The sequence below is a fragment of the Mytilus edulis genome, chromosome 8 (genome assembly GCF_963676685.1).
Source record: "Mytilus edulis chromosome 8, xbMytEdul2.2, whole genome shotgun sequence".
NCBI lineage: Eukaryota > Metazoa > Mollusca > Bivalvia > Mytilida > Mytilidae > Mytilus > Mytilus edulis.
Window position 1 is genome coordinate 17,465,354 of NC_092351.1, and position 20,251 is coordinate 17,485,604.

The 20,251-nt window shown below is 32.1% G+C and overlaps 1 protein-coding gene across 1 annotated transcript; it reads right to left on the minus strand.

Moving 5' to 3' along the window:
• Positions 1 to 13,507: 13,507 nt before the first annotated feature.
• On the minus strand, positions 13,508 to 20,209 carry LOC139484965 (cytochrome c oxidase assembly factor 5-like). The gene is made up of 4 exons (XM_071269034.1): positions 20,078 to 20,209; positions 16,000 to 16,114; positions 14,725 to 14,832; positions 13,508 to 13,677 (listed from the first exon to the last, which is right to left on the minus strand). The coding sequence occupies exons 2-4, from the start codon at positions 16,090 to 16,092 to the stop codon at positions 13,639 to 13,641; spliced, it is 240 nt and encodes a 79-aa protein (XP_071125135.1). The 5' UTR covers positions 16,093 to 16,114; positions 20,078 to 20,209; the 3' UTR covers positions 13,508 to 13,638.
• Positions 20,210 to 20,251: the final 42 nt, after the last annotated feature.

Sequence of the window (20,251 nt, forward strand, 5' to 3'; positions counted from 1 at the left end):
TTAATGATGAGTCTTATTTATGTAGACGAAACGCGCGTCTGGCATATTAAAATATAGTCCCTGGTACCTTTGATAACTATTTACCTATAACTCCAAAATATTATTCGCTTTTGGTAATAAGATGAGATCAAATCTAAGCATATTTCAAGGTACATCTTAAACATTATTATTTTATTTTGCTTGAAACAAATTAGAGGTAATCAAAACAAAATGCATCCATTTTAGGAATAACAGTACCATTAACCAACTGCTTGCGACATAAAACAACATTCAACACCACCTCTAGAACTATCATAGAACAAAGGGCACGATATTTAGATTATAAATCAGCCAATAACATCTGTACAAAATTACAGCACCCATTTTGTTAGGATCTATTGTTATCAAAAGTACCAGGATAATAATTTAGTACGCCAGACGCGCTTTTCGTCTACATAAGACTCATCAGTGACGCTCGTACACTTTTTGGACTGACATGAATTATCATTGATATGGTTATATTTATAAATTAAGGCTCTTCTACCTCAGGCATAGATTACCTTAGCTGTATTTGGCAAAATGTTTAGGAATTTTGGTCCTCAATGGTCTTCAAATTCGTACTTTATTTGGCCTTTTTAACTTTTTCGGATTCAAGCGTCACTGATGAGTCTTTTGTAGACGAAACGCGCGTCTGGCGTATATACAAAATTTAGTCCTGGTATCTATGATGAGTTTATTCATATCAAAATAGTTATAAAGCCAAACAAGTACAAAGTAAAATATGGAACGTCTACACAACCACAAAACATGGGACAACAGACTACATACGAGGTTAAGAAGAATGACAAAATTTAAGTTTAATTTGCTCAGCCAAAACAAATATTATTTAGTTTAATTGGAATTTTGAAATTTGAATGTGAGGGTCATTATCCAGTACAGTAAAGCATATCTTGATAAATATGTTAATATTTTTGTGACTCAAAAGGCGAACCGAATGAAACAAATAGTTTATAGTGAAGTAATAGTTTATAATATTTGTTCACCTAAAAACGAAGGAAAGAAAGATAAGCTTCGGGAAAAAGTAATGAAAAGTATTGCCATTTGCTTTAAATAAAGTGTTCTATTGTGAATACTCCTTTTTTCTTTGGTTGGTTGGGGGGTGAGTTATTCATTGATCTCTTTTATCAGGTCAGATCAAAATCTCTCAACTAAATATCTAAATGCATTCTTATGCAACGCCTATTTTTTTCCTTTCTTGCTGTTCTTCATCTCATAGTGACCGTGGGATATAACGACCGCAGTTTTGAAACTTTGATTAATATAGTTTTATCATATAAAGGTAAACTAGTTTAATTCAAGTGAAAACCAATTATTTTCCTGATCAATGACTAGCAATAACCATTTAGTCTTTGGTAAAATTCTGAATTATCCAAAAATAAAACAAGTAACTTATTCCAATTTTTGTTATGTCACAGTAAGTGGTCATCAACCGATTTAGTTGGGTGTCCCTGTCTGCCAAAACTTAGTGTTTTTAAAGACAATAACATCCTAGTTGAGTGTTTAACCTATATTTAAAGTGTGTGGTATGTAAACATTTGAACGTATAAGGAGCCATATAAGTGATGCATTTCACGTGTTTCTATAGAAACCCATTGAGGTATAATCGCTGTACGTTCAATGAGGGAACATTATACTGTAAAATCGGTTTTATTTCCATTTTGACTATATGTGTAATAATTTATGGTTATAATCTCATTTTAATATTTTGAGAAGTTGTCCAATGGACCAAGTTCACCTAAATATGAGATTAAAATATTGCAACAATAAAATCATTAACATATGTTTATCTTAATGTGGTTTATGTAGATTTTCTGAAATTTCAATAGGATTATATTTGGGATAAATCATAACCAGGCCGACATTAATTTTATTTCATATGTACAATAATATTAAATTTAAAGTAATTGAAAATGGAATTAAGTTTAGTATTCTACTGAAAACTAAACATATAGTTAACACAAAAAGATGATCACATGTGGATTTTGATGAATATTAAGGATTCGTAGAGAACATGTTATTAAATTAATGCAGTAATAGAAAGAAACAAGAACTATCTTTAAAAAGATATCCGACGTATTTAAATTTGAGTATATGTTTAAAACTATCCTTTCGATAACATTCAGGAGCACAAAGATACCATTTAAATAACGTTTTCTCTGTTTGTGTTCAGTATTCTCGGTCCTCGTATCTTTCTGTTTACATTCACCAAAACCCCGCGGAAATCTCACATGCGTAGATGCGTTCTTAAAGTCATGAACGTTCGTACAACAAAGTTTACATCAAAAATTATATAATTGTCCCGAATAAACAGCTGTCACGGATGCAAAGAGCTATTGGAGAAACAATTATTTTAATAAAAATATAAATATTTGTATTAAAGATCTAGTTCAAATATTTATAGTTTTTCACTTCCTTTCCATCACGATATAATTAACGAGACGTTTTTTCAAACACAACCAATTCACCCACCATGACAGCATTTTGTCCAATCACAGAAAGGATTTTCGAGCATGCGTATTATGTTGCCATAGTTTAGCGTCCTTAAGTTCAAAGGGCACAAACCGAAACTATACCGACTACGTCGGAAAAAAAATATGTTTCAACGGAACCTCAAGCCTTTGTCTTTTGTTAATTTTCCGACCTATTTAAGAAACCATTTCCAATTTTATGACAATACCGATTGCAAGAAAATGATACATTACGTACAGTCAAGTCTATCTCAGAATTGTTTTACATGTCAAAATTGATAGTGGGGATCAGTTCAGTTACCGCTGAGGATATAACTTTTTGACAAAATCGATAATTTTATTTTTTCCATTTGTAAAATTCAATTTTTATTTTGCTAGTTTTAGTTAACAATCCCTTTTTTTGGAATATTACATTTGATACATTGTTCCAGTTCCTTGGCAATATATTTTTGAACGCTTATTGCAGCTTACAAAGTATCAAATGAGTCCAGTGTTCTTAAAAAATGGTAGCATTAAATGTCATGCTTACGTACGTTCATACAGAATAAAGGCGTCATCCAGATAACCTATATCATCTAATTGTCCTCTTATCCTCGTGCTCGTCCTAATAGGTAACTACGTGTTCCTTCTTGACTTAAAGAAATAGTTGGTTATCTCTTAGAAGTCTGGCTCAAGTTTTAGTTAAGAGGTAATAAAGCCACTGCCCTAATCTAATTTATCAGTGTATTACTTTGAAAATTATCCATGTCATTTTTTAATTTTATTTTGGTGTGTGTTTTAATTCTAGCTTACTCGTCGTTTTCATGGTACTGTGATTGATGTTCGTCTTGTTTTTGAAATAATCAAACATGAACATTGTTTTTAAATATCGAAACATCTTACAGAACACGTCTTTATGTAAAAGATCTACATATCTATATACATGGTTATTTGTTTTGCCTTGGACCTGTTCTATTAGAGCAACACTGATGATACTTGTGTAGACGAAACGTACTTCTAGTTTATCACATGATATCCTGGTATCTTTGATGATTGTTTGTCACTGTTCTTCTACTTGGTATAACTGTACATGTGGTAAATGTCAGTCAAAAGCTTTCTTTTAACGACACAAAACAACAGAAAAGTTAATAATATGGGCTGGAACCTTTTTTACAAACGGGCGACATCATGAATATATATAAGATTATCCGTCCGCTGATAGTTAATGTGCATGAATATGAAAATAAAAAGAAGTGATATGGTAAACATAAAACAACTATCAACTTGTTATAAAATAAGATGTGGTATGATTGCCAGTAAGACTCCACAAGAGACCAAATGACACAGAAATTAACGAAGACCCTAATGACGTAGGTGTGAGTAAGATAAATGACCGTGCGTGGCCCTATCAACCAAACCAACCGCCTGATTATGACAAAAACGAATAACAAATATGACAATCAACAACAACCACTGAATTACAGGTTCCTGTAATGGGACAGACAAATTAAAATGTGTTTGGGTAAAACACGTTTGTGACCGCCTAATCCTATCTGAACTTTTGGTAGCAGTGTTATAGCACAACAGAAGAAAAAACGGATAACAAATGGGAAATTACTTCATTCATTAAATCGGAATTCTGCTGTCAAAAATATTAAACTATTAAATATTTTGCGATTTTTGAAACGTTTGAGTCTTAAACGGTTTTTTAAACAAATCATTGGCTGCTGGAAAAAAGTGGCAGCTATTTTGATTGGAGGCTAAAATTGGCTGCCAGCTTGAGTCTGGTTGATAAACATGCAGATCGAGTAGAATGAAATACGATTTTGTTTTCTATCATAAATGAAAGTGAAAAAGTGAAATAATCATTCGCTTTTGCCAGTCTGTACGGTTCCATTTTGTCAAAATAAGATAAGAAACATTGATGACGAATTATTCACTTTTTTTTAAATGGTCGTCTCACTCCTCTCTGAAATACCAAGAGTTTATATAATTACTGCTTTATTCAACACTTTTAATTCAGACATTGGTCAGAAAGATGTTGTTTGGAATAAGATTAAAACAACAATGGAAAAGGACTTTTGGGTATGCTTCAATTATGAAACAGAGAATTTTAGGAAATCAACAGAACTTATACATAACTTTTCGATTGATTTTGAGATAGGAAATGAAGAAGACGGTTATATATGTAGTCTTTATAACATTACTGGTATTGCAATAGGTCATGGTCTCTTATTGTTTCATATTGAATTGTATTTTATCCAAAATGAAAATAAAAATTGCAAATCATGAAGTGAAAAATTTGTACCTCGATGGTTTCAATATTTCCAAAGATAATATTGCCTCAAATCAGATGAAACATTTGTTTTAAAGGATGAGAGATACGACAATGGAACCAGCACACAAACATTGTCTGGATGTGTATAAACAAATTAAGGTAGTATATTGCTAAATGTTGTTTCACAATCTAAAATATGAAGGGTGGATGTCTGCACAAAAGGAAAAATATTGATACAAGTTCATTTTGGGATTGCATTTCTAAACATATCATGTCGTCCTTTGTAAATAAACTCATCATAGATACCAGGACTAGATTTAATATATACGCCAGACGCGCGTTTCGTCTACAAAAGACTCATCAGTGACGCTCGAATCCAAAAAAGTTTTTTAAAAAGCCAAATAAAGTACATAGTTGAAGAGCATTGAGATCCCAAAACGTGCCGGTTTTTACGTTAAAATCAACTCCATACAGTGAGCCTATGAATTATATACTTACAGCCACATGGGTCGTCTAGATATTACTTTGGAAGTTTTGAAAGTGTTACTTGAAATATTGAAGCTATTTACAGTATTGGCATGTGCATCGAGTTTTATAATATAGATAGCAAAGAGTGAAAGATAAGAAATTTGCTTCTTATAAGGCTTTTATTATGGAGAGAAAACACAACCAATTCTGCAAAGTTTATTAAACAGTAATGATATTTTAAATAGTTTATATTTTCATGTAGTTCAAAATAGATGTATCAGCTCTAACTCAATTTTATGTTAAGGGGATCTATAATTCAGCTTCAGACATGCAAACTGTTGATCTTTTTCAACTGGAACAAATTTTAAAATTCGTGATAAAATTGAGAATGGAAATGGGGAATGTGTCAAAGAGACAACAACCCGACCAAATAAAAAACAACAGCAGAGGGTCACCAACAGGTCTTCAATGTAGCGAGAAATTCCCGCACCCGGAGGTGTCCTTCAGCTGGCATTTAAACATGTATAACCCATTGATATACTAACTCCGTGAAATTGCACCACATTAATATGTTGACATTCCAAAATAATAGTGACCCATACCAGAGGTAACTGTGTATTTACTAATTTACTAATGACAAAGTTTGGAGTTATGGTCTAATAATGATATATATTGCATGTCTTATAAATATCAAATATGAGTCCAGCTCTCAGACTGCTTTAAAAAAAACATTAATTGAAATTATATGCTTTAAAATTATCAATAAAATCACTTGTTAATCCCCAAATCGTCCTGATTAAATTTGATGATAAAAACTAAATGTGTGACGTAAGAGCTGTAAGGGAAGCAGACTATGGTAGTGACCATCACTTGATCCGTGGTAAAATTTGGATGAAGCTAAGAAAAAGCAGTAAAAAATAGAACCAACAAGAGGCAAATATTCGACAAAGTCAAACTAAAACAACCTGAAATTCTGAGAAATTTAAGATCGAGCTTAGAAACACATTTAAGTCATTTAAGTGTTAGAAGTCATAGTCATACAATGAGCACGCACTGCAGAAAGTTTAGAAGAGGGATGTATGAGATCAAAACTGTGTTTAAAGAATCATCAAGAAACACCCTAGGATTAAAAAAAAGTGAAAACATGGACAAGTTATGACACCTGGATAAGCATTCAGCAGAGAAAAGATATGAAGGCAAAACTAAATAGCACAAAATCATGACGAATCCAAACTTCTTTAAGATAAGAATATTCAGTCAAAGACAAAGGGGTAGACGATTTGATCGACATTATATTTGTTGAGTTTGGAGGATTCACATTTCAACAGACAGTCGGTATTCCAATGGGTACTAATTGTGTCCTCCTACTAGCCGATTTGTTTTTGTACTCGTATGAAGCAGAATTCATTCAAAACCTTCTAAAAGACAAACAGAAAAAGCACCTTGCGAAATTCTTTAATTTTACTTTCCGATATGCTGATGATGTCCTATCATTGAATAACCCATATTTCAGCCAATACTTGCATCTCATATATCCCAGTGAACTTTCAACTAAAGATACTACTGATGCTAGAAGGACTGCTTCATACCTTGATCTTTTCCTCAATATTGACACAGATGGACGACTTAACACGAAAATCTATGATAAACGGGACGATTTCAACTTCCCAATTATCAATTTCCCATTTCTCAGCAGTAACATACCCTCTGCCCCTTCGTATGGTGTTTACATATCTCAATTGATATGTTATTCTCGTGCATGTTCACACTGTACGGACTTCAAATACAGGAGTGTGCTCCAACAAAGTTATGAGGACAGATTCAAAATGACACTCCGTAAATTTTACGGACACCATCACGAATTGTTTGAATCATACAATGTATATTTGTCCAAACTAACCATCATGGACATTTTTTCCACGTGCTAGATTGTGGGTTTTTATTACGTCGTCTGATCTTTTTATTACCGAACGTGGCTTGTTCCCGATTATGACTGTTTTGCTGAGTGTGGATTCGCATTGCTATAAGACGTGTCACGGTACTTTTCAATCCCAAATTCATTTATTTAGTTTTGATGTTATATATTTGTTATTGTCATCGGATTTTGTCAAATGTCTTAACGTTTGTAGTTATACATTTTATTTCTTTTCTGTTGTATTCGTGTGTTATGGTCAGTACAATTGATCATCCAGTTCATTTATTAGATTTTAGTTTGGATCAACGAAATTTACATTATATATTTGGTTTAAAGTTTGATTCAGAAGAACACCAACATAGCTTAATAATACAATTAATTATCTTTTCACTACTATAAATTGATATTAATTAGTATTGTAATTTTCACTGTTTATAATTAACGTTAGATAAGTCATACAAATCTAATCTTGAACTTTATCTAAATTCTTTCTTGGTTTTGGGAACTCGTTTTAGAAATTCAAATGTGCTGTAAATTTTTGTAATTTATCCGTTTTTGTTGTGTATCTAGTCACCACTTCAATTTAATCATGTACATGTAAATCTATTATATAGTCATTTTATAAAATTTACTGTTTTCAAAAGTATGTATTATTCTAAATAATAAGGATGTTCTTGTCCCAGGTGGATAACCCTGGCCGTATTGGTTACAACATTTTGGAACTTTTGGTCCACAGTGCGTTACTTTGTACTTGTTTTGGCTTTCAAACTTTTTTTATCTGGGCGTCGCTGGTTAGTCTTGTGTGGACGTTGCGCGGGCCTGGTGTATTAAATTTTAACCAAGTTCCTGTTGTTGGCTATTAATCATTTCTCTGTCCTATATTTCCTCCAATTTATTTATATTGTAGTCCTGTCATGTAATATTGTCATTTCAATGTTATAACTAACATTGCAATTAAAGCGTTGGCATGCCACAAAACCAGGTTCAACCCACCATTTTTATCTTAAAATGCCTTGTACCAAGTCAGGGAAATGGCCATTGTTATATAATAGTTCGTTTCTGAATGTGTTACATTTTAATGTTGTGTTTCTGTTGTGTCGTAGTTCTCTTATATGTGATGCGTTTCCCTCATGTTTTAGTTTGCAACTCGGATTTGTTTTTTCTCTATCGATTTATGAATTTCGAACAGCGGTATACTACTGTTGCCTTTGTTTAAGCCAACTTTCAGCCAATTTTAAGCCTATAAGATAAGGCAATATACCTAGTAACTTACCAATTAAAGCAGAGACACCAGTTTCTAAATAGGGCAATTAGTGCTGTCTATAAAATCACAACAGAACCAAGTGGTAAACACACAAGCCCTAGTGTCCCATGTAAGTCCAAGGATGGTAAAGTACTAGCCTCAGAAAGTCAACAACTAGAAAAGTAGACTGAACACTTTAATAACCGAATTACCGTTTCACAGATGATATGTCGTATTTACTTGATTTATTTAACTTGACTGGGCGGGGTTTAAACGGTTCGCTCATAATAAACCAGTACATCTATAGATAGGTGTTTTAGGATAAACTCATCAATGAAATGTCCAGTCATTCTTTTAATTACCTTGGTGACACTGACAGGTGATTAGTAATCAATAATAATTATAACAGTAATCATCCTTATCGCACACATCATCAAATAGACTGTCCTAATGCAAATCAAAACGTAAGCTCCGCCCGATCAGTTGAAATAACATTGGTAATAACTACAATACCATTTCCTTTTCATGAATGTGACCTACCGAATTAGCACCTAGGATCATCACCTGTTTTGGTGGGGTTCGTTTTGCTGTCTTTATTTTTTCTATGTTGCGTCTGTTGTACTATTATTTGTCTGTTTGACTATTTATTTTTAGCCATGGCGTAGTCAGTTTATTTTCGATCTATGAGTTTGACTGTCCCTCTGGTATCTTTCGTCACTCTTCTAAAGAAGCACTGAACACTGAACACCAGAAAGCTGTTCCAATTTGAAGTTCGGAATAGAACTAGATATATATAAATTTGGGAAGAGATCAGGAAGGCAATACTGAAGAATATGAAATTACTTCGTTATAACAGCTGAAATGCTGATAATATCTCCTGTCTTATTCATCACAGCAAAAGATTGGTGTATGAAAACAGCATTGGGAAATGTAGTCACAGGCATCAGATGGACCACGAATTACTTTCTAGAGGATTTAGACTTTGTTGATGATATCGGTCTACTTTGCAGCAACAGGAACTACTTGTAGAACAAAACCCCAAGACTAAATAAAACAGCACAAGGTATAGGCCTGACTATAAATGAGAAGAAGACCAAGCAAAAAGGTCATTACCATATAGTTGAGTACAACAGTCATTTGGTCGCTGATGGATACTTGTCTTATAGATCGAAGACAAGAGATGAAATATCAATTTCTTTTTGGTTTTATGTACTATCTGACTAAAAATGCTTAATTTGTGTATCTAGAAAACTTTACAAGAGGAAGTCACAATGACAAAAACCCGAATTTTCCTGCAGAGGTCAAACCATCAACAGTTGATCAGGTATGGACACTACATTTAAGCCTGAAACAGCTCTGAAATTTGATTGTGATTAAATATTTGATACAGCAAAGGTTTGTGACACAAAATGAATGTGGTCAAAGAACTGAAAATTTGAAATTGAACATTCACCTTTAATGGTCCAGTATCCAAAATATTATTACATTGTTATTATCAGCATATGAAGAAACCCAAACTTCAATGTTTGATGAAAGCAAACAAAAATTTAATTAAGGACCCTTCTGACCTCAATATTGATCAAATTGATAAAAAGAGCCAAACATCCAAAATCTCTATATACATGGCTAGAGGTTAAATTCAGTATTAAAAAGAATCCCATACATGCAATTTGTGTTGAAATCAAAAAAATTTGAATTTTGGATTCTGATTTGACCCAATTTGAAAACAAGGCCCATAATCAAATATTTTAAATATAGGTTTAGATTTATCATTTGAAAGAACCTAATATATATTCAATTTATGTTGAAATGAGTTTTAGCCATATATAGATGACAATGGACACAATGAACACCAAGTGATGGCATGAGCCAGGTAAGATTAAAAAGGTAAGGGGGAGATGATTATAGCAAAGACAAATTAAACATAAATTACTATAAATATAAAGAGATGCAAGATATCACTCCATGAGAACAAACTCAATGACACATGATATGGAGACCCAATTTTAAAGTGTGTGTTTTGATCCAAGCTAGGATAGAACTCCTGACTTGCTGCAATTGAGAAAAAAAAACAATTCTTATAAGGCCACCATAACGATGCTTCTTGGAAGATTGTGGAAGCTCACAGAAACGTTTTTGTAAAGCATAGGTCATTTATTCAAACATTGACTGAAAGACTTCCAGATATTGATCAAAACTTTTCGTTTGATCTGAACATTTCTATAAACAGTAACCAGATGCTCCGCAGGGCGTAGCCTTATACGACCTCAGAGGTTGAACCCTGAACGGTTGGGGCAAGTATGGACACAACATTCAAGCTGGATTCAGCTCTAAATTTGGATTATGATTAAATAGTTGACACAGCATAGGTTTCTGACACAGAATGAATGTGTTCTAATGAACTTAAAATTTTTGTTTTCTCTTAGAGCAATTCACTTTGCTGTTGAATATTAATCCTCTCAAAAAAATGTTTGAAGAAATTTTCTTTTTTATTTATGAAATTTCAAATGAGAAAAATTGAACCCAATTTTTTTAATCACATCCCCCTTTCCCTTATTCCAAAACTAATCTCAATTAAAATTTCTAATGGAGTTTGCAACAATAACTACTCATTTAAATACATCATAAAATATTAAGATGTAAAAAAACTGCTTGTTATCACTGAATGGTAAAGATTATTTTAATTTATCAGTTGGTAGTAAAAAGTGAATATACATTGTATATTGTATATAACAAAGATTTAAGTTGATTCTGGACAAAGAAAGATAACTCCAATTAAAAAAAAATCTTACTATTGCACAATATTTTGCAATTAGATATTTCTTGCTTACTATTCTGGACAAAGAAAGATAACTCTAATTAAAAAAAATTTTGCTATTTCACAATATTGTGCAATTAGATATTTCTTGCCATTGCGCAATACTGTGCAATTGAAAAGACTTGCTAACCAAGAAAATGCTTATTTGGGCCCTTTTTGGCCCCTAGTTCCTAAAATGTTGGGACCAAAACTCCCAAAATCAATACCAACCTTCCTTTTGTGGTCATAAACCTTGTGTTAAAATTTCATAGATTTCCATTCACTTTTACTAAAGTCAGAGTGCAAAAACTAAAAAGTATTCGGACGACGACGACGACAACAACAACGCAGACGACGACGACGCCGACGACGCCGACGACGACGCCAACGACGACGCCAACGTGATAGCAATATACGACGAAAAATATTTTTCAAATTTTGCGGTCGTATAAAAATCTCTTGCTATTGCACAATACTTGATATGGAATCCTGATTTGGACCAACTTGAAAACTGGGCCCATAATCAAAAATCAAAGTACATATTTAGATAAAGCATATCAAATAAGCCCAAGAATTTAATTTTTGTTAAAATCAAACTTAGTTTAATTTTTGACCCTTTGGACCTTAATGTAGACCAATTTGAAAACTGGACCAAAAATTAAGAATCTACATACACAGTTAGATTTGGCATATCAAAGAACCCATTTATTCAATTTTTGATGAAATCAAACAAAGTTTAATTTTGGACCCCCATTTGGACCAACTTGAAAACTAGGCCAATAATCAAAAATCTAAGTACATTTTTAAATTCAGCATATCAAAGAACCCCAAGGATTCAATTTTTGTTAAAATCAAACTAAGTTTAATTTTGGACCCTTTGGACCTTAATGTAGACCAATTTGAAAACGGGACCAAAAATTAAGAATCTACATACATAGTTAGATTCGGCATATCAAAGAACCCCAATTATTCAATTTTTGATGAAATCACACAAAGTTCAATTTTGGACCCTTTGGGCCCCTTATTCCTAAACTGTTAGGACCAAAACTCCGAAAATCATACCCAACCTTCCTTTTATGGTCATAAACCTTGGGTTTAAATTTCATAAATTTCTATTTACTTATACTAAAGTTATGGTGCAAAAACCAAAAATAATGCTTATTTGGGCCCCTTTTTGGCCCCTTATTCATAAACTGTTGTGACCTCAACTCCAAAAATCAATCCCAACCTTCCTTTTGTGGTCATAAACCTTGTGCTAAAATTTCATTGATTTCTATTAACTTATACTAAAGTTATTGTGCCAAAACCAAGAATAATGCTTATTTGGGCCCTTTTTTGGCCCTTAATTCCTAAACTGTTGGAACCAAAACCCCCAAAATCAATCCCAACCTTCCTTCTGTGGTCATAAACCTTGTGTCAAAATTTCATAGATTTCTATTCACTTAAACTAAAGTTATAGTGCGAAAACCAAGAAAATGCTTATTTGGGTCCTTTTTGGCCCCTAATTCCTAAAATGTTGGGACCATAACTCCCAAAATAAATACCAACCTTCCTTTTGTGGTCATAAACCTTGTGTCAAAATTTCATAGATTTCTATTCACTTAAACTAAAGTTATAGTGCGAAAACCAAGAAAATGCTTATTTGGGTCCTTTTTGGCCCCTAATTCCTAAAATGTTGGGACCATAACTCCCAAAATCAATCCCAACCTTCCTTTTGTGGTCATAAACCTTGTGTTAAAATTTCATTGATTTCTATTTACTTTTACTAAAGTTAGAGTGCGAAAACTAAAAGTATTCGGACGACGACGACGACGACGACGCCAACGTGATAGCAATATACGACCAAAAAATTTTAATTTTTGCGGTCGTATAAAAATAAATGACAATTTCTCAATATTCTCTATCATATATATAGAGAATATCATATGGCTTTTTCAATATCGCATCCGTATCAACCAGAGACACCAATATAATCCCAAGAGCTCTGCTCGAGGGATTATATTAGTTGAGGGTTGATACAGTGTGTGATATTGATAAAGCCATATTATATACACTTTATTATATACATATACCTCAAGTAGATGTTTTTTATGTAACATGATGTCATACAGATTATAGGTTTGACATGACGTCATACAGATTAGGGATTTGAAAGCCTTTGCAACAGTGACTGCAATTGATGACGTGACGTCATACAGATTAAAGGTGTGATAAAGCTTTTGCAACCGTGCTGATATAGATATCATCACGGGTGGCTGATACAGCACGCTTGCCAATGATTGTATTACACATACAATTTATCTGTATTTACTACTAAGTATATAATAAACTTTTTTATTTATACATATGTATGTGTTCAATAATACAAAATCACAGAAAACACAACTATAATATCCTTATCCACTGCCATACACAGTCACACATTGTTAAAATAAATATTCCATGATTGTGCTAATCTTTAATACCTCTGAATCTTGCCCTCATGTCAATCTGGAAAAAACATAGATCTATTTTTCACAAACATTTGAAACATATGTACTTTAAAACTGACTGCACAAGAAAGGTGCAATGATAAGTTAATGAAATTGGTTTTTTATCAGACATAAGAAATTAATAAACATGCGATAAATATATATAACATGAAAAATTATTATTCAAAAACAATTCAATTAATTTGTACATAAACATAAGAAAAACCAGAAGTACAAAGCTAGTCTATTTTTTTACACTGTACTTTGATGATAAGGGGTAAACATGAGTAAGCTATCTCAGACAAATGTAAGTCCAACAAGTTAGTAAAAACAGCTACATGTATTTGTTTATAGTACATTTCTGGTGTTTTAAAAATCATTTCACAATTTCAAAAAAATAATTTAAATCTAATACTATTTAAAATCATAGTTTTCTTATGATTGGCCCTCAACCATTATCTACCCAAAACTGTAATGAATACTGTTTTTTTTTTAATTATTATACATATAGTACACATTGTTCATACAAATGTATGTTTCTTTGCATTATTGACCGGGTCAAGGAGCCCTAACCAGTGGCGGATCCAGAACTTTTCCTAAGGGGGAGCCCGCTGACTGACCTAAGGGGGGGGGGGGCCTGCTCCAGTCATGCTTCAATGATTCCCTATATAATCAACCAAATTTTTCCCACGAAAGAGGGGCCCCCCCCCCCCTGGATCCGCCTATGCTAACCCCCAGTTTGGTGGAAGTTTTAATACAGGTATTATTAATATCATTATTATTTTTATAATTATTACTATTTTAATAATTCCAACTTTGCTTTAAACCAATATAAACTATCTATTTTGCACAATACATGACATATACTTTTCTCCATTTCATTACTCTACATTACAGCATCTGTAATTGGGTAATTTTACTTTAATGCCACAGGAAGGAACAAGTATGACATAAAAAAAGTGTAAAATTAAATTCCTACAAATGAAGCATGATATAGTATTTGTATGATTTATTGAGTAGAATTTTCCATCTGTTTCCCAACAATGAATTAATCTAAGTTACTTACTATTGATCTTTTACATTGAAAAAATCTGTATCTAAGTTCGTGACATTCCATTGGCACTGTGGGATTGTGTGTTCCTAATTTTAAACATTCCCTGGGTGTCCTTTTATCCTACAAAATTACAAACAAAAAACCTGACACATGCTTTTATCTTAGGTATTTTTAACTAGATTGATTGATAAAGCTTAATGTAGTATCAGAGCAAAGAGGATATGATGCATCAAAAATTTAAAAAGTTCAATGGTGGATAACAAAACTATTTGTAAATATAGATCATGAACATAAACGAGTGCAAAATAACATTCCTTATCGTTTGATATAAATATATCTCTTCAATGAATACTGATAAAAATACTTTTGTTAACAACATAAATTAATAATATGAAACTGTTTTGTAGTTGGATATATATATATATATATACAACTCGTCTATATAAGAAAAAAATCATTGATAATATAAATGCACAAGTACCTATAAATTGTGTTAAAGCATTTGGAAGAATATCTCAAGAACATTTTGCGACAATACCGACAAGGACCAGTAACTCTGTAATTGTTTTTGCGGGAATATATGAATGCCTACTCGCATCTAATCTTTTAGAAAAATCTAATTTTTACAGAAAAGTGTCTGTCCACCATGCACTTGCATTGCACTATTATTAGAATAGTAGAATGGAATGATATAATATACAAATGGATGGAAATCATATATACATGTGATTGTAATTTTAATATAATATATAACAACAAATCAGTCTATACTGTATCACTACAATATAATAGTTATTACGATGAAGTTGAATTTTCTGTCATTTATTCATCATCCACGCACCAACTAGTCTCAGAAAAAAATACATCTCTGTACATTAACCTCAGTTTCGGGTAAAGAAATATGTGATTTTTTTTCTGAGACAAGTACATTTGACCATCAACACGAACTTGTGGTCATCCAATGTCAGTACCATGAGTACTTCAGTGCTTTGATTTCCAAATTGTTTTGTTAAAAAAATAGGCCTTTTGTTTTCTCTATAACCTTTAAAGTTGTTTCATATTTTTCATGTCAGGTCCTTTTATTGCTGACTACATTGTTTGGGTTTGTCTCATTGTTGCAGGTCATACTGTTGCCTATAATTGCTTACATTCACTTCATTTCAACTTTGTTGGATAGTTTTCGCATTTGCAATCATACCACATCACCTTTAATATTTTTTTTATCTACTAGTTCATTTGGAAAAGCATTAAAAAAATCCCCAGTTAAAGTCTACCATATTTGTTTACCTTTTGTACACAGTCACTGTATATGAGACAATCTCTTAGCTCATGTCGTAATCTGTCACATGATTTCTTATATTTACCATCATCATCAGCCATTGAAGAATTATCTTCCAATCACCTAATAGAACAAATAAAAGGAAAAGGTTATATTTCACATAAAAGTATACTTTACACCAATTTGTTGCTATATTAAATTGCAATTGAAGAGCATTCTCAAATTTGTTTGTTTAATGTGAATTTAAATTTATACATCATTTTGATTTTATATGTGACATATAAAATCTTTACTTCTTCATCTGATGAGTTCATTACTCAATCTTAATGTTTTTAAACTAATTGATTTAAGAATGTATTCTTCTGAGGTTTCGTTCAAGAATTATTTCAAAAACATGTGATACATCTGGAAAATAGCGATGAATTTAAAAAATGTTATAATCGAACTGAACTCTGTGAAAAAATTGTGTACTTTCAATTAGTAGTTTATGAGTAAAAAAAATTTAAATTTTATCACTAATCAATTCAGTTTATTGAGTCAAAATTTGGAGAAAATGGGTGAGGGGCACAAGAAATTATTTTACCAGAAACATTGTTACATGTAGGCCTACATCCCAATCCCCTATAACTTTCCTTATACTTTAGATATGGATATTTTTCAATCATTTATAACAAAGAAGTTAAAATAATATGCATTTTGTTCTTAAAACAGAGAAAATTGACTAAATTGACAGAATTGTCAATTTGACATGAAAAAGTGAGCTGTGGTGTCGTGGTTAGTGCATCAGACTACTAACACAAAGGATCTGGTTCGATTCCCGTTTCAGGATGAAAATTTCAGAGACTGAATTTTCGGCTCTCCTTTGACACCATTTGCTAGTATATGGTCTTTAGGAAACGATGATAGTCTGTTGGAAGGGGACAATCAATGGCTGACTAATGTTAAGAGAGAGCCATATTTCAATGTATCTCTTGCACGTTAAAGACACCCAAGGCAGCACTTGCACCCGCAAAGCGAAAAGGGATTAATATATAAGTTGCAAAACTTGTTTCCCAATCCACTATAAATAAATATGTTTAAACTTAACTAAGACATGAAAAAGCATCAAAATATTAACACCTACCTAAAGTGTTTTTTTAACTAGATGTGTCAAAGCGACACAAATGGTTAACTCACATACCAAAAAAATCAGCCCAATATCTGAAGGCGTTTAGCCAAACACTCTGTATAATGGTTTGTTGCGGAATGATGGAATGACCGAATTTCGGATGGACGGAATTACGGAATGACTGACAAGGGTAAAACTATATGGCACTGACAACTTTGTTGCAGGGCCATAAAAAGTTAAATTTATTCAGATTGATCCATTTCATCTATATTAAAAGTATGAAAAAAAGTTTAATTGTGAAACTGTGGTCTTTTGCACGATAAAAGCCCAAAAATGGGTAAAAATTGATTAAAATGGGAAAATAATCAAAATTGAGTACTTACAAAGGGCCGTTACAAGAAAGGAAGTGCACCACAATATGATTTTTTCTTCACCAATTATTTTTTAAGTCTTATAAACCCAAACATAAGGTTAAAACCAATTATTTTTTAAGTCTTATAAACCCAAACATAAGGTTAAAACCAATTATTTTTTAAGTCTTATAAACCCAAACATAAGGTTAAGACAAAATTTTAGTTCTAGAAATTGTTGGCTCCTCAGACATTGTCAGAGGCATTGTGGAAATTGCTGTTCATCTGTATGGTATGTAAAGTAGTGTTGTTCTGCGTTTTTTTCCATTTTACAGTAATCTACCTTGGTCCTAGCTTGTTTGCTAATAGCTTTCTTTCTAGAATGGATTGGCAATCTTTGACTTGGAAAAGGGTTTGTAATGTTATCCATATTGTAATGTACAAAGACGGATCATATGGATGTAAGGGTTCCTTAAACAAATTTGGACATCTAGACGAGTGTTGCCTAAACAAATTAAGACATATAGACGAGTGCCTAGAGATTGTTGCTACATTGTAATTAGTATGCCAACAAAAGAAAACAGCCTGCAAAGAACCATATATTATTTGCATATCAGAATACTCCAGTTCAGCAGTTGATCTGAAATTAATGCTGCTTTTTAATTAATACTTTGTGCAAGTTGTCCATTTTCTACATTTGAAAATACCTGTACCAAGTCAGGAATATGACAGTTGTTGTCCATTCAATTGATGTTTTATCATTTGATTTTGCCATTTGATTACGGACTTTCCATTTTGAATTTTCCTCATAGTCGATAGAGTTCAGTATTTTTGCTATTTTACTTTTGTCCTAATTCATGTAATTAGGTGTCCCCTATTACCATAGAAAAATTTAAAAAATCTAATTAAAAAAAAAAATGTTCTTGCAAAATAATCATTCTACTAATACATGTAAACTTGTGCATTGTTAACTTTTTTTAAGACTTTTTCATTTTCAAACATTTGCGCAGAAATATACATTGTACTTAAAAACTTAAATAACAATAACTTCACAACTAAAATCCCTAACAACAGAACCAAAATAAGAAACGTTCTGGTTTTTTTTTTCCATTCCTTTTTAACAGATTTTAAAGTTAAAATATGTTTGAATTAAAAAAAGTTATTCTACAGACTTCCTTCCCTTTCACAGGTTATGCCTGACTCTTATCATACCTTTATCTTTGGTTCATTAAAATAAGCCAACGGCTTCTACTGACCCCTCATCTTGGAATGTCGTAATGCAATTTCTTGTCTCTTAATAATATATTTATAAATATATTAGACTTATTAAAAATAAAAATAAATATTTCGGTGTGTGCAACTGAACACTTAACCTGAACATATGAATTTATACTGGTTTCAATTTTCGCCGTTTACTACAAACTTAAAATTATTCAAAGTCTTTGCTGTCACAGTTAAATCTGACAGGTTTTTCAACTGATCCACTACTCTAACTGAAAAAGTATTAAGTCTATGTGTCGTTTTACACTGTTTTTTTAAAGTTTAAAGGAGTGACCTCTAGTATTTATTAGATGGTGTTTACCATATAGGCTCATCCAGTTGATATCATCTTGACATTTATTTTATATATATACATTGTTAAATAAATATACATTATATAGTGTGTCTTTCTTTTCTCTTCGTTGTAATCATTGATTTAATTGTATTCAAATAATTCTAATCATTTTGTAATCATTTGTACCAAATTTAACTTGTGATTATTCTGCCTGTAATGGGCGTCTTTAATTGACAATAAAATATATTTGATTTGATTTGATTTTGATTTGTATAGGAATTTTCGCCGTGGTTCGAGTTGACTTAATATGGGGACGAAGTCCCCAATAACAGTAGAAAAATCAATAAAAAAAAAAAAAAAAAAAATCGGGAAAATTTTCCCGAATTTTTCACTGTACTAATGAACTCAAAATCGTTCAATTTTTTTTTGTCGTGTTTTTTAAATTCCGGATCTGCGCAGAACGCAGAAATCTACTTCCTTTTTCCGGTCTTGTTGTCGTGAGACTTTGATTAGTCTAGTAAAATATAGGAACTCAAGGAACACAATACCAATATTTCATTTTAATCATTCTTTGTCTTTGATATGAATAAACGTTACCTGATGCATTGCGTTATTTTGTTTACATTGAACATGTTGAACATGACGTCATAACTTAAATAACGTCACAAGTAAAATCCCTAACAACAGAACCAAAATCGGAAACGTTACGATATTTCCGTTTCTTTTTTCACAAATATTTTAAAAAGTTACAAAAAAAATAATCATACAGACTTCGTTCCCATTCACAGGTAATGCCTGCCTCATATTAATTAATGGTGCGAGTTGTCATGAGTAAATCTGATACGAATTGGTTTGACTTGTCTTTGGGCCGAGTTGATCCGCATCATCATTGTTTTATTGATAAACATTTTCAAAGACAATAAATTTTTATTAGCAAGTGCCTGAGGTCAGATTTAAGTACTAATAGATATATAGGAAGATGTGGTGTGAGTGCCAATGAGGAAAAATTCCAACATGATGTGTTTGGACAAAACATGATAAATTGTAAATTGCTTAATCTTCATAATTCGTACCTTTATATAAATTTGAACTTATAAATTAGCAGAAAAAGATAACTATGCAATGTTCCTGTTATGAAACATGGGCGCTGACATCTTGTTTAGCTGTTTCTACAGCATTCAGTTCAAAACCAAAATAGTTTGAAGAATTAGGAAACCAGTATAATTAGCTTCTCGGTCTCCTCGAAA